At 42.4% G+C, this 24,663-nt stretch overlaps 1 protein-coding gene across 3 annotated transcripts; it reads left to right on the top strand.

Moving 5' to 3' along the window:
• Positions 1 to 10,978: 10,978 nt before the first annotated feature.
• On the top strand, positions 10,979 to 24,026 carry tmf1 (TATA element modulatory factor 1). Of its 3 annotated transcripts, none has more exons than XM_058085328.2 (18): positions 10,979 to 11,079; positions 11,472 to 11,561; positions 11,646 to 13,030; positions 13,127 to 13,230; positions 14,799 to 14,925; positions 15,077 to 15,182; positions 16,443 to 16,585; positions 16,870 to 17,036; positions 17,198 to 17,354; positions 17,746 to 17,838; positions 17,921 to 18,077; positions 19,089 to 19,281; positions 21,019 to 21,088; positions 21,171 to 21,263; positions 21,369 to 21,476; positions 22,124 to 22,282; positions 22,982 to 23,107; positions 23,202 to 24,026. In XM_058085328.2, the coding sequence occupies exons 1-18, from the start codon at positions 11,028 to 11,030 to the stop codon at positions 23,340 to 23,342; spliced, it is 3,471 nt and encodes a 1,156-aa protein (XP_057941311.2). In that variant the 5' UTR covers positions 10,979 to 11,027; the 3' UTR covers positions 23,343 to 24,026. The 3 variants fall into 3 exon arrangements, with proteins under 3 accessions (XP_057941311.2, XP_057941293.2, XP_057941302.2); XM_058085310.2 differs by having other exon boundaries at positions 21,363 to 21,476; XM_058085319.2 differs by having other exon boundaries at positions 10,985 to 11,561; positions 21,363 to 21,476.
• The last annotated feature ends 637 nt before the right edge of the window (positions 24,027 to 24,663 follow it).

Raw genomic sequence — 24,663 nt, 5'->3', positions numbered from 1 at the left:
ACCCTAACCCTAACCCTAACCCTAACCCTAACCCTAACCCTAACCCTAACCCTAACCCTAACCCTAACCCTAACCCTAACCCTAACCCTAACCCTAACCCTAACCCTAACCCTAACCCTAACCCTAACCCTAACCCTAACCCTAACCCTAACCCTAACCCTAACCCTAACCCTAACCCTAACCCTAACCCTAACCCTAACCCTAACCCTAACCCTAACCCTAACCCTAACCCTAACCCTAACCCTAACCCTAACCCTAACCCTAACCCTAACCCTAACCCTAACCCTAACCCTAACCCTAACCCTAACCCTAACCCTAACCCTAACCCTAACCCTAACCCTAACCCTAACCCTAACCCTAACCCTAACCCTAACCCTAACCCTAACCCTAGCCCTAACCCTAACCCTAACCCTAACCCTAACCCTAACCCTAACCCCAGCCCTAACCCTAACCCTAACCCTAACCCTGGCCCCAACCCTAACCCTAACCCTAACCCTAACCCTAACCCTAACCCTAACCCTAACCCTAACCCTAACCCCAACCCTAACCCTAACCCTAACCCTAACCATAGCCCTAACCCTAACCCATTAATAAATAAATAAATATATAAATAAATATTTGAATAAATTACGTAATTAATAAATAAATAAATAAATAAAGAAGCATACATATTTAAAATGATGTGTAGATGGGTGTTTGTGTGTATGGGAGGAGTGTGGGGCAGTAAAACAACAGGGAGAGAGATTGGGAAGTTACTATGCTGTTGCTTTCTTTTTACTTTCACTTTCGTTTGGGTTGACAGCAGAAGCCTATATAAGGGAGAAGCAGAGGAAGAGTTGGTCACTCTTGAGTTGAGTGTGGAAGGAGAAGGACCTTTTGTTGGACTGGTGTGCTACGCCTGAGGAAGATCCTAGTCGATCGAAACGTTGCGACATAGCACACCAACTTTCTAAGTCTAATTTAGACATTTTATTTTGTTAAAACTTGTTGTTTGTTGTTTATTGTTTGTTGTTTGTTGTTGTTTTTTCTCTTCAAAAAAACTAAAAAAAACACAAAAAATTACAAAATAAAAAAGAAAAAAATATACATTTGATCATTATGTACCCCACGGATGGGGAATGGACTGTGGTGCGCTACGGTAGGGGGCGCTCTCGTGGCGACCAAAGTTCAAGGGAACGTCCCCAAATGAGGAACAGGGCGGGGGCTCGTTGGGTCCCTGCTTCCAGGGACCGGGAAGGAGGTCTGGCCCGGGGGAAGGACCGTGCGTTTCCCTCCTCCTCCTCAGCCAGAGGGGGAGGAGCTTACTCAAAGCCTAACCCTAACCCTAACCCTAACCCTAACCCTAACCCTAACCCTAGCCCTAACCCTAACCCTAACCCTTACCCCCTAACCCTAACCCTAACCCTAACCCTAACCCTAACCCTAACCCTAACCCTAACCCTAACCCTAACCCTAACCCTAACCCTAACCCTAACCCTAGCCCTAGCCCTAGCCCTAGCCCTAACCCTAACCCTAACCCTAACCCTAACCCTAACCCTAACCCTAACCCTAACCCTAACCCTAACCCTTACCCTAACCCTAACCCTAACCCTAACCCTAACCCTAACCCTAACCCTAACCCTAACCCTAACCCTAACCCTAACCCTAACCCTAACCCTAACCCTAACCCTAGCCCTAACCCTAACCCTAGCCCTAACCCTAACCCTAACCCTAACCCCAGCCCTAACCCTAACCCTAACCCTAACCCTGGCCCCAACCCTAACCCTAACCCTAACCCTAACCCTAACCCTAACCCTAACCCTAACCCTAACCCTAACCCCAACCCTAACCCTAACCCTAACCATAGCCCTAACCCTAACCCATTAATAAATAAATAAATATATAAATAAATAAATATTTGAATAAATTACGTAATTAATAAATAAATAAATAAATAAAGAAGCATACATATTTAAAATGATGTGTAGATAGGTGTTTGTGTGTATGGGAGGAGTGTGGGGCAGTAAAACAACAGGGAGAGAGATTGGGAAGTTACTATGCTGTTGCTTTCTTTTTACTTTCACTTTCGTTTGGGTTGACAGCAGAAGCCTATATAAGGGAGAAGCAGAGGAAGAGTTGGTCACTCTTGAGTTGAGTGTGGAAGGAGAAGGACCTTTTGTTGGACTGGTGTGCTACGCCTGAGGAAGATCCTAGTCGATCGAAACGTTGCGACATAGCACACCAACTTTCTAAGTCTAATTTAGACATTTTATTTTGTTAAAACTTGTTGTTTGTTGTTTATTGTTTGTTGTTTGTTGTTGTTTTTTCTCTTCAAAAAAACTAAAAAAAACACAAAAAATTACAAAAGAAAAAAGAAAAAAATATACATTTGATCATTATGTACCCCACGGATGGGGAATGGACTGTGGTGCGCTACGGTAGGGGGCGCTCTCGTGGCGACCAAAGTTCAAGGGAACGTCCCCAAATGAGGAACAGGGCGGGGGCTCGTTGGGTCCCTGCTTCCAGGGACCGGGAAGGAGGTCTGGCCCGGGGGAAGGACCGTGCGTTTCCCTCCTCCTCCTCAGCCAGAGGGGGAGGAGCTTACTCAAAGCCTAACCCTAACCCTAACCCTAACCCTAACCCTAACCCTAACCCTAACCCTAACCCTAACCCCTAACCCTAACCCTAACCCTAACCCTAACCCTAACCCTAACCCTAACCCTAGCCCTAACCCTAGCCCTAGCCCTAGCCCTAGCCCTAACCCTAACCCTAACCCTAACCCTAACCCTAACCCTAGCCCTAGCCCTAGCCCTAGCCCTAACCCTAACCCTAACCCTAACCCTAACCCTAACCCTAACCCTAACCCTAACCCTAACCCTAACCCTAGCCCTAGCCCTAACCCTAACCCTAACCCTAGCCCTAGCCCTAACCCTAACCCTAACCCTAACCCTAACCCTAACCCTAACCCTAACCCTAACCCTAACCCTAACCCTAACCCTAACCCTAACCCTAACCCTAACCCTAGCCCTAACCCTAACCCTAACCCTAACCCTAACCCTAACCCCAACCCTAACCCTAACCCTAACCCTAGCCCTAACCCTAACCCATTAATAAAAAAATAAATATATAAATAAATAAATATTTGAATAACTTACGTAATTAATAAATAAATAAATAAATAACGAAGCATACATATTTAAAATGATGTGTAGATAGGTGTTTGTGTGTATGGGAGGAGTGTGGGGCAGTAAAACAACAGGGAGAGAGATTGGAAAGTTTCTATGCTGCTGCTTTCTTTTTACTTTCACTTTTGTTTTGGTTGACAGCAGAAGCCTATATAAGGGAGAAGCAGAGGAAGAGTTGGTCACTCTTGAGTTGACTGTGGAAGGAGAAGGACCTTTGTTTTTGACTGGTGTGCTACGCCTGAGGAAGATCATAATCGATCGAAACGTTGCGACATAGCACACCAACTTTTTAAGTCGAATTTGGACATTTTATTTTGTTAAAACTTGTTGTTTGTTGTTGATTGTTTTTTGGTTTGTGCGACATAGCACATCAACTTTCTAGGTCTAGTTTAGACATTTTATTTTGTTAAAACTTGTTGTTTGTTGTTTATTGTTTGTTGTTTGTTGTTTGTTGTTGTTCTTTTCTCTTCAAAAATAACTAAAAAATCCACAAAAAATTACAAAATAAAAAAAGAAAAAAATATATACATCTGATCATTATGTACCCCACGGATGGGGAATGGACTGTGGTGCGCTACGGTAGGGGGCGCTCTCGTGGCGACCAAAGTTCTAGGGAACGTCCCCAAATGAGGAACAGGGCGGGGGCTCGTTGGGTCCCTGCTTCCAGGGACCGGGAAGGAGGTCTGGCCCGGGGGAAGGACCGTGCGTTTCCCTCCTCCTCCTCAGCCAGAGGGGGAGGAGCTTACTCAAAGCCTAACCCTAACCCTAACCCTAACCCTAACCCTAACCCTAGCCCTAGCCCTAGCCCTAGCCCTAGCCCTAGCCCTAACCCTAACCCTAACCCTTACCCTAACCCTAACCCTAGCCCTAGCCCTAGCCCTAACCCTAACCCTAACCCTAACCCTAACCCTAACCCTAACCCTAGCCCTAACCCTAACCCTAACCCTAACCCTAACCCTAACCCTAGCCCTAACCCTAACCCTAACCCTAACCCCAACCCTAACCCTAACCCTAACCCTAGCCCTAACCCTAACCCATTAATAAAAAAATAAATATATAAATAAATATTTGAATAAATTACGTAATTAATAAATAAATAAATAAATAACGAAGCATACATATTTAAAATGATGTGTAGATAGGTGTTTGTGTGTATGGGAGGAGTGTGGGGCAGTAAAACAACAGGGAGAGAGATTGGAAAGTTTCTATGCTGCTGCTTTCTTTTTACTTTCACTTTTGTTTTGGTTGACAGCAGAAGCCTATATAAGGGAGAAGCAGAGGAAGAGTTGGTCACTCTTGAGTTGACTGTGGAAGGAGAAGGACCTTTGTTTTTGACTGGTGTGCTACGCCTGAGGAAGATCATAATCGATCGAAACGTTGCGACATAGCACACCAACTTTTTAAGTCGAATTTGGACATTTTATTTTGTTAAAACTTGTTGTTTGTTGTTGATTGTTTTTTGGTTTGTGCGACATAGCACATCAACTTTCTAGGTCTAGTTTAGACATTTTATTTTGTTAAAACTTGTTGTTTGTTGTTTATTGTTTGTTGTTTGTTGTTTGTTGTTGTTCTTTTCTCTTCAAAAATAACTAAAAAATCCACAAAAAATTACAAAATAAAAAAAGAAAAAAATATATACATCTGATCATTATGTACCCCACGGATGGGGAATGGACTGTGGTGCGCTACGGTAGGGGGCGCTCTCGTGGCGACCAAAGTTCTAGGGAACGTCCCCAAATGAGGAACAGGGCGGGGGCTCGTTGGGTCCCTGCTTCCAGGGACCGGGAAGGAGGTCTGGCCCGGGGGAAGGACCGTGCGTTTCCCTCCTCCTCCTCAGCCAGAGGGGGAGGAGCTTACTCAAAGCCTAACCCTAAGGAGGTCTGGCCCGGGGGAAGGACCGTGCGTTTCCCTCCTCCTCCTCAGCCAGAGGGGGAGGAGCTTACTCAAAGCCTAACCCTAACCCTAACCCTAACCCTAACCCTAGCCCTAACCCTAACCCTAACCCTAGCCCTAACCCTAACCCTAACCCTAACCCTAGCCCTAACCCTAACCCTAACCCTAACCCTAACCCTAACCCTAACCCTAACCCTAACCCTAGTTTCTCTGTCTACAAGGTCAACTCTGTTCAAGAGAATTTTCATTTCCAACTCGTGACCACAAGTCTGTAAATGTTCCTGCAGGTGTTTCAATCCAACCCTAACCCTAACCCTAACCCTAACCCTAACCCTAACCCTAACCCTAGCCCTAACCCTAGCCCTAACCCTAACCCTAACCCTAACCCTAACCCTAGCCCTAACCCTAACCCTAACCCTAACCCCAACCCTAACCCTAACCCTAACCCTAACCCTAACCCTAACCCTAACCCTAGCCCTAACCCTAACCCTCTAACCCTAACCCTAACCCTAACCCTAGCCCTAACCCTAACCCTAACCCTAACCCTAACCCTAACCCTAACCCTCTAACCCTAACCCTAACCCTAACCCTAGCCCTAGCCCTAGCCCTAGCCCTAACCCTTACCCTAACCCTAACCCTAACCCTAACCCTAACCCTAGCCCTAGCCCTAGCCCTAACCCTAAACCTAACCCTAAACCTAAACCTAACCCTAGCCCTAGCCCTAACCCTAACCCCTAAACCCCTAAACCCTAGCCCTAACCCTAACCCTCCTCAGCCAGAGGGGGAGGAGCTTACTCAAAGCCTAACCCTAGCCCTACTAGCCCTACTAGCCCTACTAGCCCTACTAGCCCTACTAGCCCTACTAGCCCTACTAGCCCTACTAGCCCTAACCCTAACCTCCTCAGCCAGAGGGGGAGGAGCTTACTCAAAGCCTAACCCTAGCCCCTAGCCCTACTAGCCCTAACCCTAACCCTCCTCAGCCAGAGGGGGAGGAGCTTACTCAAAGCCTAGCCCTAGCCCCTAGCCCTACTAGCCCTACTAGCCCTAACCCTACAACTAATATTGTTCGGCTTACCCTAACCCTATGCCTCCATCTGGTGGCCACTTTAACTTACTGCTACTCTACTTGGGAAATTCCGCCATCTAGTGGTCACTTAAAATACTGCAACTTTGCCTGGGAAATTCCGCCATCTAGTGGTCACTTAAAATTACTGCAACTTAACCTGGGAATTTCCGCCATCTGGTGGTCACTTAAAATTACTGCAACTATACTTGGGAATTTCCGCCATCTAGTGGTCTTTTAAAATTACTGCAGCTATACTTGGGAATTTCCACCATCTAGTGGTCACTTAAAATTACTGCAACTTAACCTGGGAATTTCCGCCATCTGGTGGTCGCTTAAAAATACTGCAACTTTACTTTTGAATTTCCGCCATCTCGTGGTGTCTTTTAGGTACTGCTATTCCTGGGAAATTCCGCCATATAGTGGTCACTTGCATGCATTTAAAATACTATAAATCAGAGGTAGGGAACCTATGGCTCGGGAGCCAGGTAGTGCTCTTTTGATGACTGTATCTGGCTCTCAAGCATTTCTTACCACAATAAAAATGTATTTTTGCTAACATTTTAAAGTAAACCATCACTGAAATGACTGTTAAACATAATATTCAAAATCAACAACATTCTTATGCATTTTAATTCGTCCATCTATATTCTGCTGCAATACGGCCAACCATATCTATCTTTCCTGATGATATTTTCCAGGTCAAACACCAAAACTTGATTATTACTGGGTAATGCTGTAGTCTACCTCGGTCATTGAGATGTCAAAAAACATGTAAATGTAAACTTTCCTCCTTTAGTCAAATAGCTAAAGCTGCAGAACCAAGCCTTCTGACGAAGATGGCCAAAATAATGAAATACGTCTACGGAGTACAGTGCAAAACTATGCAGCAGCAGAAGTTGTATTAATGGCAACAAGTATTTGATTTATTATTAGACACTGCGCTGCTCACAAAAGTGAGCTGGCCACACACCATTGGCGTGGGGTAGTGTGCCTGGTCTACGTAATTAGAGCCCATTATCTAAAACTGTTGGTCTTACATAAAAATGCACAGATTTTATTGCATTCAATGTTTAAAAAAATGTATATGGCTCTCACAGATACACATTTTAAAATGTCTGGCCTTCATGGCTCTCTTCGCCAAAAAGGTTCCCGACCCCTGCTATAAATACTATTATTGAGTAAATAAAGATAGACGCAAATGGATTTAAAGGTCCAAAAAGTACACAAGTGGAGTGATGGTAACCCGGAAATAGTGAAAAACATTCCTTATACAAAGTGTGACATTATTTGTAAGTACTTACAGGACTAAATTCTTGCAAAATACTACTTCCATTGTTGTCAACAGATGCTCCACTCGTATAGATAAGTGTGACAGTTGGTTTAGCTTTAAGATTTTACAAAAAGTACAAGTGGTGATTAAGAAGAGAGTAGTTGTCAGAGCTGGGAAAACATGTAGGCCAATTATAATGACCTCCATGTGGCCGGCTAACATTGTACTGTAACAGCCAGAGCAACATTTACAGCCAAAGCATTAGTCATGGCACTCGTGTATGAATTGCATATCTTTTGTCATCTATTCATTTATCCTGTGTTATTGTGCTACATGTATGAAGGCCATCATGTCATTTACTTGAACAAGTCTTCCTACCTGTGAAGAACGCCGACGCCATGTTGTTGATGGTCTGCCAACACGATTACATGAGTCCTTCCCTGGGGGCCGACAGACTGCTGATGGACGCAAAAGGTTGAAGCTCCAGAAAATGCCGTCTTGTGCGTGCAATAGGTGAAACTGTCCACTGGAGAACCTATGGCATCAGATGACGCTCCCATTTGGAGCTCATGTTGAGATGGATGCAGAGGGATCCCACGGGCTGTTAAGCGACAAGCGGCTTTTCATCTGTAACAGAAGTTGTAAGATTAGCTGCTATTCCTTTGCTGTAATGAAATACTCAGTTTTATAAAATTAATTCCTGCATTGAATACTTATAAAATTAATAATAATAATACATTTTATTTGTATAGCGCTTTTCAAAATACTCAAAGACACTTTACAGAAGAATGGAGTTGAATAAAGTAAGTAAACAGATTAGAAGAATCACCAAAATACAACATTCATTGGTTAATACACAGTTAAAACATGAGTAAAAGCGGGGCGGGGCACAGCAGTCAGATATAAAAAAGTTAGACATTAAAAACAGATTTAAAGAGGTGGGTTTTGAGTTGTTTTTTGAAGGTGGGAAGGTCAGGGCAAGCACGGAGTGAATGGGGCAGAGAGTTCCAGAGGGTGAGGGCAGCGATGGAGAAGGCTCTGTCTCCCCAGGTTCGGAGCTTGGTTATTGTAATGATGCGGTGTACAGAAGTAAGTTTTTTTTAGGCGCCATTAAAATAGACCGAATAAGGGAGAAGGGTTATGAGTGTGCTTTCTCTTCGGTTGTCACAATGATGCTGAAAAATAAAATCAGCGGCTTACACTCACCTAGCAGATGACTAGCCTCTGACGGCAACAAGTTCCGACACAAACTGAACACGCCATGCACGCGACGTAACCAGGACATCAAGGGATTTTCAGTCAAACGAAATATTTCCAAATAAACCACTTTTAGCTTCAGTTGTCATTGACTGTGACGAGGGTAGCGATTTTTTAAAAGTATGTTTACTTTTAAAAAATCGTTGTCAATTTGGGCCAAAGTCGTTCACATTATGTTATGGATTGCAAATGAACCGGTTGAAACAATTGCTTCCGTCATTTCGAGCATTCTGCGCGCCAATTATGTCCACAAAATGGCGACCTCGGCTTCAGCTCGTCAACTTCGACATCGTTTATATACTGTATATTGTCCTATTGTCGGAGCGAAACGCCACTATTCGTGCTTCAACGTGACTTAAAACTTTGATACTGACCTTGTAGCATTGCTTGTGCAGCGTCTGAGTTACATCGCAACTCCAGTGTTCTCCGTCAGGGTGTTGGAACGCCGACTCGATACCGAATTAAATTGGCGCCATTGAAAACGATGGTGTTGCAAGACAAACCGTTTACTTCGGCACTTCTCCACGGTCGTGGCGGTGTTAACTGTCACTATTTTCAGTCCCAAACCGTGGTAAGGGGCGGCCTGACTTCGTCAGAGAAAGACAGACGGTTGCCTGCTGCTTCTGGTCGACTTTCTTTTTCGACGAGCCAGCAACGACAGAACTGCGCGCGCGCACACACACGAGATCCCCGCTCTTCTTGGTTCACGCTCAACCCGCCCCACATAGCTGGCCAAACACATGCCTGCAACAGCGTTGAAAACTTCAAAAAAATAAGCAATACACATGTAATATATTCTCAAGCATTTTCAATAAAGAGTTTCAACAATCACGCCTCTTAGTTTTACAAACAGTAGACGGCATTCCCTCTAGAATACTTCAACTTGGCTGCCAACAGGTTGACACAGCGTAATTGGGATCGTCGGCGCCATGTTCCGGACGAAACCAGGAAGTGCAAACAGGAAGTTACAGCGCGGATGTGACGTCGTGTTTCACAATGACTTTACACGCTATAACAAGAGAAAGAATACTTTATACTCCCGAAGCACCTTGGGCACCGTTTGTAGGGTGCTGTAAAAAGGAGGCATTATTTAATTTGTTGGATTTCACGTAATGGCACCACTTACTAGCGGATCAGTACGGTGGCCTGTGACGGACATACATCGATGATATCAGCCTCTATCACCCTCCTGTGGCCACTTCGAAAACACACAAACGTCTTTTTGAAGTGTACTGTATTTTGGACTAACAAGTATATGTTGAAAGCACACAAATGACACATGATACAGATAACATAGCCAAGAGTTGCATAAAAGTAATTTTTAAGGAGAAGAAATTCAAGAATCGAGGCCCTTAATTGACATCCTCCCTCGCCCGCATCATAATCAGCAGTTCCTTGTCCTCTTCATAATGTAGCTGATAGGCGCACATCCCAGCGTGCTTTGCGGTACTGTCTATGAAAGAATTAGCTGTTAAATTACTTCTTTTAAGCCACGTAAATGGGTTATTCTTGCACACGACTGGCCAAATCTGTTCTAAATCTATCTATTGTGTTGATTTTTGATGGGATTTTTTCATGACACCGTGACTGTAATCGTTATGCTGGGCAATCATATACTGTTTTTTTTCTCAACGGTAAAGTCGTGGCTAATGTAAGCTTTATCTTACTCTGCTGAAGAGTGCGGGACAGCGGACTGACGGCGACGGCGACGGCGACGGCGACGGCTAGAGAGCAATATGAAGGCGACGGCGACCAAAGAGCAATACGAAGCCGGCGGCAGGGCGCAGACTGCAGCGGCCTGCCGGCCTGCGGGCAAACTGGAAACGGTGGTCGGTGGGCAAACTGGAGGTGAGGGTTGGAACCTGAGGCCAAGCATCAAGCTAGGTCCACCAATTTTTCACCATATCATCAGACAATTATTCTGCACGAGTGTGCAAAATTTCAGGGACGGGACTCAACAGGAACCATGTTTCCTTCCCAAATAGATTGACCACGAAGCCGGTCGAAGGCCCTAAAAAAAACAAAACTTTAATAAATTCATCAAGCATCAAGCTAGGTCCACCAATTTTTCACCATATCATCAGACAATTATTCTGCACGAGTGTGCAAAATTTCAAGAGTCTAGCTCTAAAGGAACCTTGCCTAGTAATCGAACAGACTGCTAAAAGGTCATAGGTCACCATCAATTTGTTGAAATTAGAAACACTTTTTCTTGGAGTTTTTTTTTTCTTTATATTTAACTTTAATGATCCCAATACCGGAGAACGTTGTAAAACTCAAAGTAATCGCTATAAATTTCCATTTGTCTGGCACTGCCCCGTTCCGACTAGTCAATGACGTCAGGATCTGACGTGGACCGGAAACAACAACGCTGCTAATGCTGCTAGGGAAAACCCTCCAACTTGAGAGCGACCAAAACAAACAAGACGGTAGAGCAAAGAAAGCAACAAATGCTGTTATTACAATAATATATTTGCTTTGATTATCTGAAAGTAGTGTAAGCATTGTATCCACATTATAACAGTTTGGATAAGAGTTCCGCGATCTGCAGTACCGACTGTATGCTAGCCTCTCTTTAGCTTTAGCAACAGCTGTGCTAGCTATCGGTGTTGCTGTCAACAACTCATTTCGATATTGTTTGGTGTTGGTCACGCCACGTAAGCGATGATAGCAAAAATGCGGAGTAAGTTTTATGGGCTATCAGTTACTCGTTGACACCGCGTATCTATATGTCAGTGTACGTCTTGGATGTAGCTTTCTGGGTTTGTAGTCGAGATGAGTTGGTTCAACGCATCTCACTTGTCCACTTTCGCCAAACAAGCATTAACAACTGCTCAGAAATCAATTGATCGAGTGTTGGACATCAAAGAAGAGGGACAATGGAATGACACCACTGCCGTGTCTTATGACGGTAGGTTTTACGCCATTTGATGGTAGCATCTGGTGTCGTATTTCTGTAACAACATGTTAAGTAATTTCATCAATGTTTGCCCAGATGTGACATTGCCTGCCAAGCTGTCATTAAGTGGAGGGTGGGGGGTGACCCACTGGGAAGCAACACCCGAAGAAAAGACCCCCACACCTCCTTCTCCCTCTGTTGCCATTACTACACCTGTTACCCGTACAGTTATGGATGAATCTGAAAACTTCTTTAGTGCCTTCCTTTCACCTGGAGATACACAAGCTGGCACCAAATCCAATGTGGTGTCTGTACCACCAACGAAATCTCAAAGGCAGTCTCAGGAAAATGACAATAATATGAAGAACGCTGCAGCCCAAGAAGAGGTGGAGGTTCAAAAGACGGAGTCAGATGATAATGGTCATGATAATCGGACAGTTGTGGATGGTCAACCGGTGGAGAGTGAACCCTCCCATGCAGGCACCATTTTTCTCCAACCCGTTTCTCCCATTGTAAGTTGTGAACTTCCTTCTAGCATAGATGACAAGAAGACCGATACAAGTCAAGTACTACCAAACACTGACACGGAAGTGTCTGTAGACACAGTCACAGAGTGGTCACAAATTCCAGCTAAAGAACATGTTGAGAAAAAAAACCCCGATTCATCCGAACCTTGTACTGTTTCCTCTGAATCTAAAAAGGCTACACAATCTCACCCACCAGCATCCCACTCTCAAAAGGAAGTTCTTTTAGAGCAAAAAGACTCAAAGCCTGAAGACCGTCAGAGTGATACCCCCTCTCCTCCTGTTAGTGCCTTCTCTTCAGGAACATCTACCACCAGTGACATTGAAGTGCTGGATCATGAGAGTGTGTTGAGTGAGAGCTCTGCCAGCTCCAGACAAGAAACAGGAGAAGGAAAAGCTGGACTCCACTTAATGCATGGCTCATTTCAACTTCTGTCCGCTTCTGCCTGTGGAGATTTCACCCGTCTAGAGGACTATATGAAACTCACAGAGAGTTGCGGTTCTTCCTCAGATGCATTTGAACGCATTGATTCTTTCAGTGTACAGTCTCTGGATAGCCGGAGTGTCAGTGAGATTAACTCTGATGATGAGATCCCTGGCAGTCGGACGCTCGCTTCTGTTACTTCGCCCGCAGCCCCTGCAGCAGATATTCCACCAGGTGTATGCGAGAAGCAGGAAGTTCGAGTTGGGGAAAAGACTGGAGAGGCAAAAGAGGAGAAGGAAGATTCTTTGACTGGAGCTGTGAGGGAGCAGTCTCTGGACGAGATGGAGGAGAGTGGACGGAGTGTGACGCCTGTGAATAGTGAACCACCTGAAGAGTTGACTGAGCAGGAACAAGAATCTGAGGCCAACATTATACTGTCTGATCCCACCGACAATGCAGAACATGAGTTCACTCCACCAATCACTGAAGAAATGAAAAGTGTCTCAACCGTTCATTTTTTGGAGCTTCAAAAGGTAACAGCATCAGAGAGCTACATATTTGTTTTGTTTTAAACTATTGCAGTGAAAAAGTGAACATTTCCGGTGACAGCATGTACATTTCTCTCATAGGTCATTGATGAGCTGTCAGGCCGCCTTGAAAAGAGAGAATCTCAGCTTCTTGCAGTCAGCAAGGACAAGGCTAGACTGGAAGAAGAGTGTGACAATCTCAGAGAGTGAGTATATGCATTCTATAAATCATGTGAACAAGACCAGGATATTGATTCACCGAGATAAACTGATGGTACTTAACTGCAGTACTTAACTGTGCAGAAGAGGGATTCTTTCTGTCACCATCAATGCATAAATCACATGTCTCAAACTCGTGCCACGGAGGGCCAAGACATTACACAGTAGTTTAATTGAAGGAGCTGTTGATCATTAAAGTCACTGTAAAGAAAACTTTGGTCCTCCACGGCATGGGTTTGACACCCCTGGCATAAATCAAGTTTTAATTAACATGAATGCATTGCATTTTTCATCCTCTATTTGTTTTGATTAATTCTATGGTCTGACATTACTTGGCTTTAAATTTTCCTGTGAGAAAAAAACAAAGAACATCTACTTGAATTGATATGCAATAGGGCTGCAGCTGTTGAATGTTTTAGTCATCAAATTTAATATTTTGTTTGATTAATCGAGTATTTGGATACAATTATTTTTCAATTGCATTTGTCCAAAGGTAAGACACTGTGAAGACCAAATTGTATTGTTAAAAGAACCAAAGAACCACAAAGAAATTTATTAAAAAAATAAAAAAAAGATTTTTTTCTGTGTTAATACACTGATATGACAGTGGGCCATTTGTTTAAAGGGAAACTGCACTTTATTTTGGAATTTTGCCCATTATTCACAATCCTTATGTGAAACAATGAACGCATATTTCTGTCCCTTTTCTGTACATTGCAGCGCGAGAAAACTTGTTAACATGAGCTAGCTAACAATGGGTTAGGGTTAGGGAAATACATATTTTGATGCTAAAGCACTCGCAAAACAAACCAGACTTCTATATTAACCAAGCTACACGGACACTGTTATTGTAGCAGCTAACATGAAAAACTATATGCCTCTATATGTGGCGGATGAACACGACGCCTCGCTAGCTGTTCGTGTCCGCATCACTCACAGATGGAAGAGTGGAACCTAGCTCTCAATTTTACTACAAAGACTCAACAAGATGCTGGTTTGCTGTCAGCGGCTTTTACCCGAGGACTGGAGCACACGTCTTGTGCTGGAACACTCAGCCGCCCCAAGGAGAGGGGACATTGTGTTGTCGCTCTATCTATGCCATTGTTATTGACAGAAGTAGAGTGATCAGGGTTAGGCTCATATTAACTTGTTTTCTGGCATTATAATGCACAGAAAAGGGGAAGATGTGATGGGCAAAATTCTAAGAAGAAATTCCAGTTCCCCTCTAAATGTGAGCTGTTTTATTGCTTCATTGTGACACGTACACCTTGCTGTTTTCCTGCCCTTTTCTCTGTTTTCCCTCTCTCCGCTGTTCCTCTCCACACAGAATAACAACACACACCACACCACTCAAGTGTGCTCTATTGCAGAAATTGTGCAGAAACAATATTAAGTTCCGGTCACTCCATGTGGTCTGAATTTTCATTAGTTACATTCATTAAACATATAATCAAAACAACAGAATATAAATCAAAGCAATCGTTGCAGCTGTAGTCTAGAGGCTGCATGCATTTTGAGATTGAGATGTTAGTTAATGCGTGTGTTTGCCCTCTAGTGAAGTAATTAGTCTGAAGCAGGAGAGCTCCACTGTTCAGTCCTTAAAGGATGAGTTCACGCAGCGTATAGCAGACACCGAAAGGAAGGCTCAGCTGGCTTACAAAGAGAGGGATATAGCCAAGAAGGTAATTTTACTTATTGTGATGCAAGACTCTTCTACCTTTTAATATACTAATATATTGTCATGTAAGTTTAATTCTCATTTGATATAATTGAACGGTCAAATCTCCAACAGGACCCCTACGTGTTTATTTCAAGGCTGGCGTATTTTTACAGGAGATCAAGGGCCTGCGAGAAGAGCTTGTGACAAGATTTAACTCCGGTGATATAGTGGAGCTAGTCAAAGAGAAGGAAGAGCAGATCAAAGGCCTGCTAGAAGAAGGTAAGATGCATCCTAAATACCTTCACTTGAGACCAACTACATCTCCTAGAGATTTGGTGAATTGCTTGTGAACAATTGGCTCATGAACATGACCTTTATAGCAGTGGTCGGCAACCAACGGCTCTACGCACCCCTTGTTGCAGCTCCCATGCCAATACCGTAGTGGAGGAAATGTGCCTTTTATATCCGACTAGAGGTCCTTGAATGCACCTACAATGCGTTCTGACTGCTGATTAGATGAGCAAGGGAAGGAGGAGGTGGGCCAGTGTGATAATGACATTTGTCACTAAATAATTTAGTTTAATAGTTTAGTTTAATAGGTTAGTTTGTCACTAACCCTAACCCTAAGACAAAGGTTATGAAAAAAAGTTAAATTCGTATGTATTTCCTTTGTGTTCACTTCCATTGATGCTGCTTTACCCACCTGTGTGTAGTGAGAAATTAGCAAACGACAGAAAGTGTAACATTGAAAGGGATTTTCAAAGTAAGCACTCAGCTTTTTCGGAAGTACTACGGAAGGTTGAGCAGAGCAAACCTACTTTCAAGAGGTGGATGAAGGCTCCGCACTCAACTACAGCTGCTCGCGTTGTAGCTGACTTGCTTTACTGGAGAACGCAAGTGAGGCGGAGGAAGTCATTCACAGATGGAGAATTCATTCAGAAATTGGTCTGAAAATGAAAGAAATGGCCCTACATGCGTACATGCGAAGACACTCAAGGACAGGACCAGTAGAATGGCAGCAAACATCACCAGTAAGTTAATTGATGACATTCATTCAGTGCAAACATATTGAATTGCTTGGGATGAGTCAAGTGATTTCATCGATATCGAGTAGACATCCTGTGTGCTCTGAGTTTTACAGCAATATGGAACAACTCAAGAAAACCTACATAGTTCAGTGTTTGAATTATTTTCAAGAAAGCTTACACATGAACTCTGCACTTATCTTAGTTGTTAGTTGTAACAGGTAAAATTTGAAAAAGATTCAAGATTTACTACTCTAGGCCTCTTTCCTTTACTAGCCAAATGCTGCCAACCCTGATTATATTATTCAAACAATTAATTGATGGGCTAAATAAACATGCTTTGTTAATAAACTAAATCATGTAACGTTCCTCCAGGTGAGTCATGCAATAGGCGTGCCTCAGAAAGACACCTGAAAACAACATATGGCAACATATGTGGAAGCTTCAAGTGAAGCAGAAGGCTGGCATGGAGTGAAAAACAGGTTTGATGTAATAAAATATTTGTCACCTGTAGGGGAAAAGTTGTCTAAGCAGCAGCTGCAGCACAACAACATTATCAAGAAACTGCGTGTAAAGGAGAAGGAGAGTGACATAAGACTCACCAAGCAACAGAAAAAAATTAACGAGCTGGAAGATGAGCTAAGGCACATGCAGCAGGTGGGTGCCAGACACATTTCAAATGTATATTTGTATATGGTGTTGTGGTAGGGACATTCTTTCATCCAAAATGTTCATCTTTATACGGCAGAAAATCCTTAAAAATGATTTTTCACAAAGGAATTATTTTAAAGTATATATGAAATCAATGCAGTAATTAGCTTTTATGCCCATTCCCAATTGCTAATCTAATTTCTAGAACTTAACCTTGGCTCATCATCATTTCTTTTTTGCATAAAAGCAACCATATTTACCCGATTGGTATTTCTTCTTAATACATATAGGTTTTGGAGGGGAAAGAGGAGGTAGAGAAACAGCATAGGGAAAATATCAAGAAACTAAACTCAGCTGTGGAGTGTCAGGAGAAGGAGTTGAGCCGGCAGAAGATAGACTCTGAGGAGCTGCACGAGAAGAACAGAAGTCTCCAAGTGGCTCTTGACAAGTCCTACAAGTAAACACTGGCTTTCCGTGGCATCAATAATGAATGCTCTGTACCGGGGCTCTTCCATTACATCCAACCGCATAATGTCAAACATTGTATTGAGTTCTACCTTGCAGCATTTCCAGTCTGATTCGGTATATGCTTGGTCATCGCTAATATTTTTGTTTTAGGGAGCTAGCAGAACTTCACAAGGTCAATGCCAGCAGAGCCAGCGAGGTTGAAGAGGCAGCTCTTAGTAGGGAGATACAGGCCAAGAAGTTGGTAAGCGTGGCCCTTGAGAAGGCCCAGGATGAGGCCAGGATACAGCAGGAGGCTCTAGCCAACCAGGTAATGGCGGCTTAAGCAAGCATAAAGGCCTATGGGGTTTTACTTTCACTTTAGTAATTGGGCTTCGAATAAACTTCAGGACTCACATGGAAGCCAGATGATGTGGGAAATATTTGTGAATAATTCATCAGTATATCAGATATGATATGTATAGAAGGGTGTCTCGATGTCTACAGTGTAAAAAGGGGTTGTGTCCTGCCTGTGGGGTGTGTCTTTTCTTTCTCTGCTATTACAATAGCAACTTATTAGTGAAAAGAATAATTCAGGTTGTTAGTAGTGTCTACACTGTAAATATCAATTTGGAAAAGCCATCAATTTGACTTTGGAAATGGTATAGCAACCTTAAAGATCTCATTATTAACATGAACGACTCTTTCATTAACTTGTGCAGGTGGCCGACCTGAGATTGGCTCTGCAGAGGGCTGAGCTGCAGCAGGCAAGGAAGGAAGATTATTTGAGAGAGGAGATCAGTGAATTGCAGCAGGTAATAAAATGCTAGACAGATCAGTTCCACTTTTATTAATCTAGTTATCCTTACACAACATATTATTTGTCATCTCCCACAGAGGCTTCAGGATGCAGAGACAAGGAACCAGGAGCTCAGTCAAAGCGTTACCTCAGCAACAAGGCCTTTGTTGCGTCAAATAGAGAACCTACAGGCTTCACTGGGTGGACAAACTGCATCCTGGGAAAAACTAGAAAAGAACATATCTGACAGGCTCGGTAAGAGTTAAATGTTATATCTGTACGTAATAATTGTAACTTCTGGACTATAGAGTGCACTGGTATATTAGCGGAACTCACTAAATTTACGGAGAAAAAAAGATGGGATATTTAGAAAGATGATTTTTTTTTTTACACATTTGATTAAATGGATGCTTTTTTCCCAACAGTGTGTGTAATATAGCTAGTTAAACAATAGGCTACCAAAAAGTGCACTCTTCCTTCTGGCAACCGAAGCCACTAAAGTCATCGTCTTCAGCATCACAATTGAATAGCCTCATAATTCCTTCATCACAAACTTTGTAAGTCTCTCTCTCTCTCTCTCTCTCTCTCTTTCATTGCCACTCTCTGAGTTACTTTTGTCTTGTGGCAAATTGGACATTTACTTTGAGCTCTCCTCCTCAGTCCAGCCTTTCGAAATCTGTTACTGATAGTGGACGGTTGGCAAAGCTGTAGTAATTATACACTTGATCCAACTTATTTAAGATGTTTTGGAGATCGCTGCACAAGACTTCATGTAATATTTGCTTCTACTTCATTTCAACTTCGCTGCTTCCTGAAATGTCAGTCCAAGCATAATGGGGAAATGTAGTTTTTAGCCATAAATGAGCCGCATCACTAGGGTTGGGCATTAAGTTTCCAGCCTCAATGCGAACCGGGTTAAAATTCAGATTCTCCTGGGATCATTAAAAAAGTTTTATTTCCATTTCTAGTTTCGATGACCACTTGGTTGAGCGGAAGAAATAGCCGCAAACGTCGATGTAAAAGAAGCCAGCCGGCAAGCACCAGTGATGAAGCGGCAGCTAAAAAGTTTGGCTTTATTTGATCAAAAAAAGCAGTCGACTCAGTGCAACACAATATAATTCAAAGGAGGATGCACGATCGACATGATTCATGTTCACACATTCATGGTGTAGACACAGTACCTTGTCTTCGATGTGCTGAGTTTGACTTTGGATGCCAGCAGGTGTCCAATATAGTGATTAGTCCTAACTCCTCTCTTGCTCTCAGTGGAATCCCAGGCACAACTTGCTGTTGCAGTGGAGAAGGAACACTCAGTCACAGAAGAACTGGTCTCCGTCAAGTGTCAGCTGGCCTCTCTTGAGTCCCAAAATTCCTTGCTTCGCCAGGAGAAGGTCAGACTCCTTGCACTTGTGGAGACTGAGAAGAACAGAAGAGTGAAATTGGAAGATGACAGTTGCAGGTAGAGACAACATTGACCTATCAATTCAATACAAGTCATCCAACCATCACTTCTTGTGTTATGCATTGGGAAGTTGAACAACATTCATTTAGAAAGAGAAGCTGATTTTGGAAAATATTCTTGTTTACATAAGGTAGTAGGGTAGGGTATGTGCATCCTGTATAGTGAGTGTGATTGGCAGATTCAGCTTGCTTAAAAATGTTTGCTTAAAACTATATATTAGGACATACAATTTGTATTATTGGGTTCACTATGCAATTTAAGAGTTTGCGCGAGTAAAAATCCAAGTAATCAATATTCCGTATTCCTCTTTGGCTTTACCATTCAAATAACCTCGGTTAACTTCCACCACAGTGTGTTTTGTCGGTCAATATAAAAAAATGTATGCCACAATTTGCATGCATTTGCCATTGTCTTGTTGTGTTATCAATATGCTGTGTAAGTCCAACAGTGTTGTATATGTGTTTTATCACAAAGTGTTGTTGGCATCCTTAGCTTGCTAACAAAACGGCAACTGGAACCGGAATTCTGCTTTGTCACCCATCTATTATAGTTTTACAGTCATAAAACTATTGTGAGTGCATAATAATGAGGAATGAGAGGGATACATTTTAAGTAAGGCTACGTTTACCTTCATTGAAGATGTGACTTTTCCCAGACACGATGTGGCGGCCTGATCAACACCTTCCTCTTCCTTCCTCCACACTGCCGCCCTGTTTTACCATGCGTTATTCTTATTATTATTCAAATGCTGGCACTTGTAACTTTGCTGGCTCCATTTTGGGTTATTCATTCATTCATTTTCTACCGCTTTTCCTCACGAGCCTATCCCAGCTGTCTTCGGGCGAGAGGCGTGGTCTATTTAGGTTAGAAACACTATTGAATACAGGTGGTGTTGAAGAGGAAGGTGTATTCCTCACTGCCGCATCATATCTTAGGGAATAGTCTCGTCTTCAGTAAAGTTAAAAGATATCTTTTAAATCTTCATTTACATTTACTTTCATTCATCGCTTATATGTATTTGTAGGCATTTAGAATTGTTTTCTGCATGTAAAACTATAAAAAAAATTGTTGCTGTTTTTGGCATTATGGAATATTAATTTCCATTATTTCTAATGCTTAAAATTGATTCGGTTAGAGTCGGGCCTTCTGGAATGAATTAATGATGTTAACCAAGTTTCCACTGCATATTGTACAGTAATGGCGCATTATGTACTTGGTGCCAAATCCAACTCTTACAGAAGGTTTAAATTGTCAAAATAATTTTTGATTGGGCCAGTATTGCTTTCTGGTCAGTTGTTTTGTTTGAACACAGATTTTGATTTATTTGTTTTTTACATTTGCCGGAATCAGTGTCACGTAGAAGTTGACAGGGAGGCACCCCGGGAGAGCTAGTGTCCACATAAAACCTCTGTGTGGTTGTTTTTTCTAGGACAGCATTATTTAGCAAATGTGGCCCGTAGTCCAAATGCCAACTTATACAATGAAGTTCACGCGGATACCCATCCGTTCATCCAGCTGTACAATTTGTATGCTACCGTTACTTGTCCTCATTAGGTTTGCAATGAGGTGGAGCCTATCCCAGTTTACTTCTGGCACGGTGCACCCTGAACTGCCCTCCTTGACTAAATGTATATTTACACTCTCATGCATTTTCCATGTGGTGATAAGTCATGGATATTTCAGTCCTTGGGTCTTGAAGTCTATTGACCATTTTTTGTTTCTTGTTCAATGTAGAGAGCATATTGAGTTGGTGAATCTGCGAGGAGAACACAGTCGAATGCTGGAAGAAGCAAAGAAAGAAAAGGTATAGATTTGCTCGTTTTTATTGCTGCTGTCTTCACACAATGTCTCTTCTTTGACATGTAACCTCCTGTTTCCCACACCAGCTGCTGCTCACTAATCAAATAGAGATGGAGAAAATGAAGGTTGAACAAGAGAAGAAAAAATGTTACTTAGCACAAGAGGCACTCAAGGAAAAGGTGAGGGGGATATGTTTGGTTCATTTACGTTCTCTTTTTGAAAAGGGTGTGTGTTTTAAAACTGTTCTCTAATGGTGTTATTTTGCTTTCTGTTTTGAGGAGCAGAAAAGCATGACCCATGATGCCCCAGCTTCTTCCACACCCTCACTGTCTCGCTCTAGCTCCATTAGTGGGGCTGACAACGCTGGTTTTCACTCCTCTATTTTCTCTCAGGTGCTTGCTAGTAAGACACACATTTTCTGAAAAGAATAGTTCCTACTCTCAACATTGTTCAATTACTGGCAAGGTATCCAAGCCACTTAAACAAATACTACAGTGTGATCTCAATTTTTATTATGAATTTGTTCCAAAAATGTTTGACAGAAACCAAAATGTATGAAAACTAATGAAATAATTTTTGCACTGAAGAACTTACCAGGTGCACCCACAAAATTTAAAGAGAGACTTGCCGTAGGTGTCCACGTCATAACACAAGATATATAGTACAACTTCATTCATTTTCTACCCCTTATCCTCACGAGGGTCGGAAGGGGTGCTGGAGCCTATCCCAGCTGTCTGCGGGGTACACCCTGGACAGGTCGCCAGCCAATCACAGGGCACACACAGACAAACAACCATTCACACTCATATTCAAACCTGTGGCCAATTAACCTAACATGTTTTTGGAATGCGGGAGGAAATCAGAGTACCCGGAGAAAACCCACGCATGCACGGGAAGAACATGCAAACTCCACACAGAGGTGCCCGATGGTGGAATCAAACTCGGGTCTCCTAGCTGTGTGGCCTGTGCGCTAACCACTCTGTCGCTGTGCAGCCCTGTTTTAAGTTTTCTCTTGTCGCCCCCCCCCCCCCCTCCACAGGATGACTTGTTAGACCAGCCACTGGGCAGTGGAACTATGTCTTTGTCTATGTGTGGGCCCAACTTGTATGAAGCTGCCAGGCTGTCTGGTGGCTCCAACATCATCGAAAATCTCCAGTCTCAACTCAAACTGAGGGAAGGAGAGATAGTACAGCTACAGGTAGGAATAAACATATTCATATTAGGACAGTCAAATTATTAATAACCACTAGACATTTGAATCACACTTTAGCCATGTTATTATGAGCCATGAAGAGTTGCGTTTAAAGACACCAAGTAATTTAAGTCAAATTCACGTTTTCACTATAGATGTATTTTACGTAAATTCAAAAAATTGTACTTCCACAGTATGAGTTAGGTTAGTGAGTGATACGAATATCCACTTCTTGTTTTTCCTTTCTCTTTCTGTTTATTTAGACCACACACATGCACATAATTAAGACATTGTTGTGATTTTTGGAGTGTCCGCGAATGCATGTTATTAGGCTGTTATTTCGAGGAGGACGAGAGACGTGTTTTGCGAGTTGGAGATACACAGTCGGTGTTGGAATTGCACTGCTGTTGATGTGTTCCGGTCAGAATAAAATTCTAAAAGAGCGTCAGACTTTGTGTGCCTGTGGGGGGACACAACACTATGCTACCGTCTGCCGTCATAACAGCGAGGTATGGCTTCTTGACATGACGCACATGCGTGAAATTCTGCAAAACAAAGTAATTTCAACGTAATTTGAAATTAATTACTTACCCCCAAGTAACCCCCGTTAATGTGGTATTTTTGACAGCCCAAATGTATTTTTATATTTATATTTTAGTTTGGTAAGCGCTGCAGTTCAACACACTTTTGCTTTCGTCATGTCAGCTTGAGATTTCTAGTCTGGAGAGGAGTCGTTCTGTAATGGCAGAAGAGTTGGTTCGACTCACCAATCAAAATGATGACATGGAGGAGAAGGTAAAAGAGATCCCCAAGTTGAGAATTCAGCTCAAGGTGAGGACTACATAAAGGAAATGGATATACTCCAAACATAATAAAATGTTAAAGCTTTTGAGATGTTTCTCTATTTGGCTTTTTCGTTTTTTAGGATCTGGAACAGAGGCACAACACAATCTTGCAGATGTATGGAGAAAAAGCTGAAGAGGCAGAGGAGCTCAGGCTAGACCTTGAGGATGTAAAGAGCATGTACAAAACCCAAATTGATGAACTGCTGAAGAACCAGAAATAAAGACCATTGCACTCTTATTTTATGTAAGACACTCACAAACCAGGACAAGCATCTTGAAAATTTGGACATGATAATATGAATGATGTAAATTGCAAATTGTTGTTAGTTATTAATACAGTAGTCTTTAAACAAGGGTGTTGATGAAAATGGATTACCAAATCAGTATGAAGGAGACACTGATTAGGGTTAGGGACAAATTGTAGGCATTCAGATGCGAACTATTAAAGCCTTCAGAGAGACCACCCAAGATCATAGAATTATCTGACACAGCCACTACTCACATTCCATTTGTAACACCATTTAACATATATTACTGAGATCATTGTAAGCAGTGCTATTCACCAACTGCTTCTAAACACCAAATCAGGGATACTCTTTGTGAGCATTCATCCTGCCAGCGCGGTTGCCAGGACTTGCAGACGCCATCTCACCAAGAGTTGGTGTTGTTGGAGCCGTTGGTGAGTGGTTTTGCACTGCACACATTCTACCATGTTTGTATTATAACATGATTATTATATTTTAACCGATATATCAAAAGATGTACAGAAAACCTTCGTTCCTATGTCCTTATTAAATAGAAAAGTCCGTATACAGTTATTAAAATCTAAAGGAGTGAAACTGTATGAATGTAAATTAATTAACATTTATTTGAGTGATGAGAAATAAAGACATCCTTGGCATTAATTGTGTGAAATAACTCCCCATCCACCTGAAATTCTACCTAATGTATTCTAAACAATGTTCATTGGAGAAACAATGTGTAATGTCATGGCTGATATTTTATCAAGTGTGGCCTCGCCAATGCAAGAAAGATTACTTTATCCCCTCATAAAGCAACATTGTGTTTTTTTTTTAAATCACGAATAGTTGCATGCTGTACTTTATTTTCACCAGCCACATTATATACCTGAACAATGGGATACAATCACATACAATAGCAGCATCAAACAACCTAAATGTTTTATTCTAAATTGATTATTCATGTCATATATAATCTAGAAGATCCGGTGTGGCGACTCTGTAACCAGGAAAAAGCCGAAAGAAGCGAACAAATCTCACATATAATCTAGAACAGGACATACTGCATCCATTCATCCACTTCAATGACGCTTATCCTCACTAAGGTGTATAAACATGCATAGAATACCGATCTTTTTTGGTGTATGTGTTTTAATAATGTGCTGAGGTCCAATAAAGAAAACTTCCACTCTAAACAATTGGCCCCGGGGCCGCACTTTGACACCGCAGATTCTCAAAGGACGCCTATTTATATTCTGAAACCTTCAAAACTGAACGAGAGAATGGAATCTGGCGCCACCTG

The sequence above is a fragment of the Doryrhamphus excisus genome, linkage group LG11, assembly GCF_037039965.1.
Source record: "Doryrhamphus excisus strain RoL-2023G ecotype Guam linkage group LG11, RoL_Dexc_Guam_v1.1, whole genome shotgun sequence".
NCBI classification, from domain to species: domain Eukaryota; kingdom Metazoa; phylum Chordata; class Actinopteri; order Syngnathiformes; family Syngnathidae; genus Doryrhamphus; species Doryrhamphus excisus.
The sequence above is the reverse complement of the archived record's forward strand: the minus strand, read 5'-3'. Positions and strand labels throughout refer to the sequence as shown.

Excerpts from the sequence above, each read along its gene's own strand:
- tmf1 (XM_058085310.2), top strand. The coding sequence starts at position 11,028 with ATGCTGCTAGGGAAAACCCTCCAACTTGAGAGCGACCAAAACAAACAA. Across the intron at positions 17,355-17,745 it reads AGGAGGCTCTAGCCAACCAG|GTGGCCGACCTGAGATTGGC; the intron begins GTAATGGCGGCT and ends TAACTTGTGCAG. Across the intron at positions 21,089-21,170 it reads AAGAAGCAAAGAAAGAAAAG|CTGCTGCTCACTAATCAAAT; the intron begins GTATAGATTTGC and ends TTCCCACACCAG.